Below are 8,521 nucleotides of genomic sequence, written 5' to 3'. Positions count from 1 at the left end.
ATGGAGTACGCCATGGGCTTCAGTGCAATGATGCACTATGTCTCCCAATGATTGGAGCGTGTTCTGTAGACGGCACTCACTCATGTGTGGATTGGATTCAACTTGGGAAACTTTGACATTGTAATGCTAATGCCATTACCACACTGTACTATATATCAACTATCATTTCTATTTGTACAACAATCTCATCCTTCTTATGCAAATCTTTGTCGCTCCATCACCTTGTACAACCACTACTAATGATGTCTCTGATGAAGCAAACAAGAAAACATGAGATTTGTAATCTTGGTATTAATGTAACAAGGGTCAATTAATTAAGACTAAGATTGGAATTTAGCTACAAAGTATGATTACATGAATGATGAGTAATAGTATGTAGCATTGCATTGAGTTAAGGTAAAGTGGAAGCAAGTGAACTAACTCAGGCTACACATAGAAATCAAAGACAGTGACTCTTCAAAAGGGAAGCAGGCCTGCCCTGATTGTGACACCTCGGAACACCAACTTATTGCCATTAGATCATCATCTTGGATCTTATATCTTATGTGGACCCAAATTACAATTACATACATACATGCATAGAGAAACAACAAGAGCACTCTTTCCCATGGATTCGTTTTTTTTTTTCTTTTCCTTTTCCTTTGAGTGAGTGGGTTTATTGTATTTTAATTTTTCAGTACATACAGTAGTATTCTTTTTTAATCTTTCTCTTTTGCTTTTAATTTCTTTCTTTTGTAGTAGTGGAAGATCAAAGCAAGATTATCTATCTATCTCTTGCTTTTGCTTTTGAGCCCTCTCTTTAAGACCTATCAACTCTTATTTATATTGTATTATTGAATTAAAAGCAAAGGGCATAGACCCAATTAGCTCATTTTCCATACCTAGTTGGTCCCTGGCTTGTAGGGCAAAGAAGAAGAAAGAATAAAGTTAGAGGCAGGAAAAAGCTTCCACTGCTGGTTCCTTTCTTCCATGCAAAATCTATCTGGAAACTTATTATCAATTGATCATTCAAACAACAACATAGTCATAGTCATGATTTATTAATAATCATCATCTTTTAGTCCTTACACATCCCTCTGCCACATGTTCCCAATTTCCAAATTGTTAATACTGTCATACATATATAGGACTTGCTTTAATTTGCTTCGGAAATGAAACCGTATTACTATGTATTATTGATTGATGAGGTGAGAATATAGACACAAATTCAACACAACACAATGGCATGCAAATTAAAGTTGCCTTCCAATTCATTCATTCTCCCAACCAATTGAATATTGACATAACCAAATCCTGACAGCATGGCATGACAACAGAGACACACACTTTTTATTTTATGGGGGGTCCATTTTCATGATAATTTACCATACAATACATTCCTTCAAATTTACTACTACAAAGGAAGTGAGTAATTATTAATTTTTAACCGCATGTACGAAAGTGAATGTGGTATACATGAGTGCTGAAAAGTCAAAACAGAGAATGGTGGGAATGCCAAAGATGGAAGGCATCTATCTCATTGTAAAGAAGGATAAGTTAGCAGTTTATGGATTGTGGTAGGGAAGTGTATACGCGGTTCAATACAATTTTAGAGAGTCCCACGGGCCACTACACTATACAATACATTATATTTATATGATATGATGCACCAGCACCAGTCTGCAACAGTGCCAACCACTTACTGCCACTACTCACTTTCCATTCTTTTGTTTTTTCATAGAAATGAATGCTAAGGTGGAAGTATAGTCATTTAACAAGTGTGTGTGGGATTCCCTCCTTCAAAGTGCAATTCAAAGCAATAAAGACTAAAGACCCATTCTTTCTTTCTTTGATTAAAGCTAAAGGGCATTTTTGTCATACGATCCACACCACTTTACTTTATCATGTTGCCCTAATCTAAGCTTTAAATTTCGGTTATCCATCCAACCCCTTTTTCTCTTTTATTTTTTTTTTTCTCTTCCTCTTGAACCAGCTCTTGTATTGCTTTTTCCTTTTCCCTTTCCCTAATAAAACCATAAAGCAAATAAGGATAACAAGTAAAACATTTTTTTCTGGGAGTGTGCATTACTTCCTCACCATCTTCTTCTTGTTCTTCATCAAAGAAAAAAGACAGTAAAAGAAGAAAGGAAAAGAGCAAATTTTACAAAAGTAAGGGCTTAGCCTTGGCTTCTTCAATTCCTTGTATTTCAAGACATGTAACGGTTCAAGCTTCTTTCTCTCTTACCTTAAAACCTCTTCTTCTCTCCAAACTCTTGAACCGTATCAAACCATGTCCACCTTGGCCTTCACAACCCTCGTTGTTTCGGTTCTGTTTTCTCTCCTCTCTTGCTCTGCTTCTTCTTCAACCCTGCTCAGTGATTTCCATGCACTTGTTTCACTCAAAGAAGGATTTCAATTCCCAAACCCAGCTCTCAATAACTGGAACACTTCCAATCCGGTCTCCGTTTGTTCATGGACCGGAATTCAATGCCACCGGGGGAGAGTGGTTACCGTCGACTTAACAGATTTCAACCTCTTCGGCTCTGTTTCTCCTTCAGTTTCTCAACTGGACAGCCTCATCCACCTATCCCTTTCCGGCAACAACTTCACCGGCGCCATTGACGTCAGCAACATGAGCAGCCTCAAGTTCCTCAACATCTCGAGCAACCAGTTCAGCGGCCACCTCCATTGGAACTACTCCACCCTTCATAGCCTCCAAGTTCTGGACGCCTACGACAACAACTTCACCTCCTTGCTTCCCGTGGGGCTTCTGAGTCTCAAGAAGCTCACGTACTTGGATCTTGGCGGCAACTACTTGTACGGAGAAATCCCGCCTAGCTACGGCGGCCTGACGGGGCTAGAGTACCTTTCTCTGGCGGGAAACGACCTTCGGGGAAGAATCCCGGCGGAGTTAGGGAACCTAACGAAGCTGAGGGAGATATACTTAGGCTACTACAATTCCTTTGTAGGCGGCATTCCGGTGCAGTTTGGAAAACTGACGAGTTTGGTGCATATGGATCTCTCAAGCTGTGACTTGGACGGTTCAATTCCAAGAGAGTTGGGGAAGTTGAACCAACTTGACACTCTTTACCTCCACATTAACCAGCTCTCCGGTTCAATCCCGACGGAGCTGTCAAACTTAACGGCTCTCGTCAATCTTGACCTCTCCAGCAATGCACTCAGCGGGGAGATTCCGGCGGAGTTCGCCAACCTCAGCCGACTCAAGCTCTTCAACCTCTTCTTGAACAGGCTTCACGGCTCCATACCGGACTACATTGCGGAGTTCCCGGAGCTGGAAACGCTTGGCCTCTGGATGAACAACTTCACCGGCGAGATACCGTACGGCCTCGGCTTGAACGGGAAGCTACAGGTGCTTGACTTGTCGTCCAACAAACTCACCGGTGTGATTCCTCCTCACCTGTGTTCCTCTAAGCAGCTAAGAATCCTGATTCTCCTCGACAATTTTCTCTTTGGACCCATCCCCGACGGTTTCGGAACGTGTTACAGTCTGACCAGAGTGAGGTTAGGAGAGAATTACCTCAACGGAACCATCCCTAACGGATTTCTTTACCTTCCTAAGCTAAACTTAGCCGAGTTACAGAACAACTACCTCACCGGAGCCTTGACGGAGAATTCCAATAGCTCCTCTCAGCCTCTTAATTTAGCCCAGCTTGATTTGTCAAACAATGCATTGTCCGGTCCACTACCTAAATCGCTTTCCAACTTCTCCTCTGTTCAGATCCTTTTGCTCAGCGGCAACCAATTCTCCGGTCCAATTCCGCCTTCCATTGCAGGACTCCGACAGGTACTCAAGCTTGATCTAAGCAGGAATTGGTTGTCCGGGGAAATTCCGCCGGAGATTGGGCAGTGCGACCACCTTACCTACCTTGACATGAGCCAGAACAATCTCTCTGGCTCTATTCCTCCTCTCATAGCCAATATCCGCATTTTGAATTACCTCAACTTGTCAAGAAACCATTTGAACCAAAGCATCCCCAAATCAATAGGCACCATGAAGAGTCTCACCATTGCAGACTTCTCGTTCAATGAATTGTCCGGTAAGTTACCGGAGTCAGGGCAGTTTTCGTTCTTCAATGCTTCGTCTTTCGCAGGGAACCCTCAACTGTGCGGGTCTTTGGTCAACAACCCCTGCAACTTGAGCAGAATGACATCCCAGCAGGGAAAGCGCTCTCCGGATTTCAAATTAATATTTGCGCTGGGGCTGTTGATTTGCTCCCTGGTGTTTGCAGTTGCAGCCATCATAAAGGCCAAGTCGTTCAAGAAGAATGGACCCGGTTCGTGGAAGATGACGGCATTCCAGAAGCTGGAATTCAGGGTGTCGGACATTCTAGAATGCGTGAAAGACGGGAATGTGATCGGAAGAGGAGGTGCCGGGATTGTTTACCACGGGAAGATGCCGAACGGAGTAGAAGTGGCAGTTAAGAAGCTACTGGGAATCGGTGCGAGCAGCCATGATCACGGGTTCCGTGCAGAGATTCAAACACTGGGGAACATAAGGCATAGAAACATAGTGAGGCTACTGGCGTTCTGCTCCAACAAGGAGACGAACCTGCTTGTGTACGAGTACATGAGGAATGGAAGCTTAGGAGAGGCGTTGCATGGGAAGAAGGGTGCGTTCTTGAATTGGAACTTGAGGTACAAAATAGCCATTGATTCTGCTAAGGGACTCTGTTACCTTCACCATGATTGTTCACCCTTGATTGTCCACCGTGACGTCAAGTCCAACAACATTTTATTGAATTCCAATTTCGAAGCCCACGTGGCGGATTTCGGTCTCGCTAAGTTCTTGGTGGACGGCGGCGCCTCCGAGTACATGTCTTCTATTGCCGGCTCCTACGGCTACATTGCACCCGGTATGTACTTCTTGTTAACTTGTTAGTTAGGGAAATGAAATAAAAGATTTTAATTAGGATAATCGAGGTTAGGTCCATAGTAATTATAGTATAGGAAACATTTCAAGTGCACCGAAAATACCGGTACTCTAATTGTTTTAATCGTTAATCTGAATTATAAAAAATATATATAATATATATTAATTGAAATCAATGGTTAAAACAACTGCTGCGTTTGAAATGTTTTCTACAGTACATAGTAGTAACAGCTAGGCCTAGGCAGGGGGTGAGTGAGGGATGCAAAAAGAAGTGGATGGAATTTTATAGAGAAACGAGAAGAGAATTTGTTTTGGTTCAGCATTCAGCACCTGCGAGTGGGGACCATAAAACTCTCATTTCCTTTCACAATCTCAGAGAGACAGGTCAATCTGACACTTTCTATTAATTGAATTTGGTTGATTATATTGCAGAATATGCATACACACTGAGGGTTGACGAAAAGAGTGACGTGTACAGTTTTGGAGTAGTGGTGTTAGAGCTTCTAACCGGAAGGAAACCGGTGGGGGCAGAGTTCGGTGAAGGAGTGGATCTTGTGCAATGGTGCAAGAAAGCAACGAATGGACGGAAAGAAGAGGTTATGAACATAATTGATCAGAGGCTGAGCGTGGTCCCCAAAGAAGAAGCCATACACCTTTTCTTCATTTCCATGCTCTGCTTAGAAGAGAACAGTGTGGAGAGACCAACCATGAGGGAAGTCGTTCAAATGCTTTCTGAGTTCCCTCGCTCTTCCTTCTCTCCTCACTTACACCAATCTTCTTCCTCTCAAATACCTCCCAAACACAAACCTCCTACTTCTAATAATAAACATCTTTTGCTTTAATTACTACTTATTAATAATATTCCTCTACATTTTCAGGCTAAATCTTCTTAATTATTTTCTTTTTTTCTCCGGGCTTAGATTTTACTTTAGTCATACAGAGAGAGAGAGATGTAGGAATAGTGACCAAGATGTGCAGGATTGCATTGGCCTCCCCAACGTTCTTTATTTGTATTTATGTTATTATTATATCATATATATAACAATAATTATTTTGTTAATTAAGTTATCTTTTTGTTCTATTTGCAACAAATTTTAAAACTACCCTTACAATCCATTAAGGAATATGGTGCACCTTCTAGTAGGGGTTGTGGAAGGATTTAGAGTTAATATCTGAATGGCGGGGTCTAATTAGTAATTAGCCCAGGCCCATTCCATCTTTCTGTCCAGGAAAGAATCTGAGAATTGGGGATTGTATGTCTTTCACCAATTGACCAGACGAGGATTTCGAGCCCTTACAGTGGCCTGCTTTCTTTTACTTCACCCAACACGCTGCTTTTGCTAATCTCATGGTAAATAGTATTGTCTAGGGATATATCAAGCCTAAATCCATAACTTTCATTCCATCAAATTCAAATCACAACGGTCAACCTTATAGCTTGCTTTATTACAGTACGGCAATAACTCAAATATCAGCAAAAATTTATTATTTTTTATAAATATTTTTAATAATTAATCTAATTTTTTAAATCAGTAATCTAATAATATACTTTAAACTCGCATTTTTTAACATTATTAACTAATTGCTATTAAACACAATAAATTTTGTTGGACTTTTAACATTTCTTCAAATTTATTAATTTTATATTCTAAAAAATAAGGGTTGTCTTTAATTTTTTTGAGTATATATGTCTTAATTTTATATACTGATCTTAATTTTTTTTTTCGAAAAATGTTTCTTCATAAAGTAAAAATTCAATGATTTCAACGCTTAACATCATTATGACAATCGTAACCTGGTCTTCTGCAACCAAGAGTAGGTTATTTAAGGCAGCTGTATATTTTTGAAAGACCTTGTTCAATGTAAATAAAATGCGTTTGAGAGGCATGTAACTAAATTGAAGAAGTCAAATTGAATGTAGAGCTTATGAGTCCCAATAATGCTTAACGTCAGAGATTAGCTAGTAGAAAAGAAAATGATATGAGAGCTGGCGTGCAAGCCTAATAAATATGTTATTGGTACGTAGAAGCATCATTTTGGTAAGGATTATAGTAGTTAAAGCTATATTATATATAGAGGTAAAAACTCAGGTAAAGTCAACTTTACTGTGAAGTTGATATATGAAAGTCATTAGATAAAAATTTAATCAAATCAATTAAATTAACGACTTTTAGTATCAACTCCACGTGAAGTTGATTGCACCTGAATTTTCACATTTAAACAATATTAGCAAATGAATTAAGGTAGAGGAAAGTTGTTGGAGTTGGAGTCTAATAAACAAATTAAACTCTTGAATTATTGAATTCAACGACTAATAATAATAAGAAATTAAAAAGTAAATACATTTGGGGGTGGGAAGATGAGGAGTCAGGAGGAGGAGGAGGAGGTTGATGAGGGGGTAAGAGGGTAGCCAATGCCATGGCGAGTGGTAGGGAAGACGACAAAGAGGAGGCTGCAGAGGAGGCCGATGGCAACGGGGACAATGTCAAGAACCTCCTGAGTCTCATGCTGGGGCCGAGGGTAGAAGCAGCTCACCACGTTTTTGTCTCTCAAGGCCACGGCGGAGAAAACCAGCACTGACAACACTGAGTGCACCCAGTCAATGGGCCTTATCTTGTACGACCTTAAGTCCTTGGGCAGGCCCGTTCCAGAGCCATCAGGGTAGTCAAACACCCACAGGCCCGTAGGTGTTGCGAGCCCGTGGTACACCTTTCCGTCTGAGGCCTTAACGGAGTCAGTGAAGCAGGCCAGGAAGCAGGAGAGGCCCAGCAGGAGGAGGAGGAGCAGGGTGAGGAGGCGAGTGACGGAGTCGCAGACGCCGTTGTTGGTGAATAGTGGCGTCAGCAGCTGGAATGCCAGCAGGGTTCCCGTTGGCAGTAGGTTCGCCAAGTTGGCTGTGCTTGTCAGTGTTTGCGACACTGTCCACCGCGATGCCGATGGAGCTGATGCTGATGCTGTGGTGGCTTCTTCCTTCTGCGACGGTTGCTTGCTTGTGCTTGTAGGCCTTTGTCTAACTTCCCTTGTTGACATTATTGCATCCACAAAAATAAATAATTAATCGGTGAAGCAAAATTAGATTTAAATTGCTAGGTACGTGGTCGATTGATATGTATATATAGAGAGAGAGGGGAATGGATTAGCATTACGCAAGTCACAAGCGTGTTTGCGTTGCTTGTCGTCTTAAACGTTTTATTATTATATTATTATTATTATTAGAGAAAGTATTATTTGTTCTTGTTAATTTTTCTTCCATGGAGTTTCCTTCTAGCGTTAAGTTGGTTGGTTCAAGTTCAACCTTCATGTGCTGCGTGCAAATTGAACATGCATAATCATATTTTATAACTTCTATGTCTCCTGTCTGCTTATATTTATATATGATTACTATAATATATTATATGATGTAAATTGTAAAGTATGGATGCCACGATATTATTATACCACCAAGTCAACAACTTTCATCTCCAACCATAGAATGGATATTCTTTTTCATACATCGTAAGATTCTTCGATCTATTATGTAAAAATAATTTTTTATGTTTGAAGTTAACGCATGGTTCAAAGGTAATTAAATTATGCAATGAAAACATATTTTTCACAACCCCAATTGTCTCTGCATCCAAAACAATTAAAAAAATAAAATAAAAAAGATTT

General features: G+C 40.5%; 2 protein-coding genes across 2 annotated transcripts; one reads left to right on the top strand and one right to left on the bottom strand.

The window, feature by feature from the left end:
* The first annotated feature begins 1,760 nt into the window (after positions 1-1,760).
* LOC107638500 (uncharacterized) lies at positions 1,761-5,934 on the top strand. Its single transcript, XM_088483685.1, has 2 exons — positions 1,761-4,853; positions 5,303-5,934. Exons 1-2 carry the CDS (start codon positions 2,270-2,272, stop codon positions 5,710-5,712), a joined length of 2,994 nt encoding a protein of 997 aa, XP_088339811.1. The 5' UTR covers positions 1,761-2,269; the 3' UTR covers positions 5,713-5,934.
* Positions 5,935-7,141: 1,207 nt separating this feature from the next.
* On the bottom strand, positions 7,142-8,086 carry LOC107637517 (transmembrane protein, putative (DUF679)). Its single transcript, XM_016340924.3, has one exon. The coding sequence runs from the start codon at positions 7,898-7,900 to the stop codon at positions 7,238-7,240; it is 663 nt and encodes a 220-aa protein (XP_016196410.1). The 5' UTR covers positions 7,901-8,086; the 3' UTR covers positions 7,142-7,237.
* Between the last annotated feature and the right edge of the window lie 435 nt (positions 8,087-8,521).

The sequence above is a fragment of the Arachis ipaensis genome, chromosome B4, assembly GCF_059453495.1.
Source record: "Arachis ipaensis isolate K30076 ecotype BB chromosome B4, ASM5945349v1, whole genome shotgun sequence".
NCBI lineage: Eukaryota > Viridiplantae > Streptophyta > Magnoliopsida > Fabales > Fabaceae > Arachis > Arachis ipaensis.
Note: the sequence above shows the minus strand (reverse complement) of the source record. Positions and strands in the feature narration are given on the sequence as shown.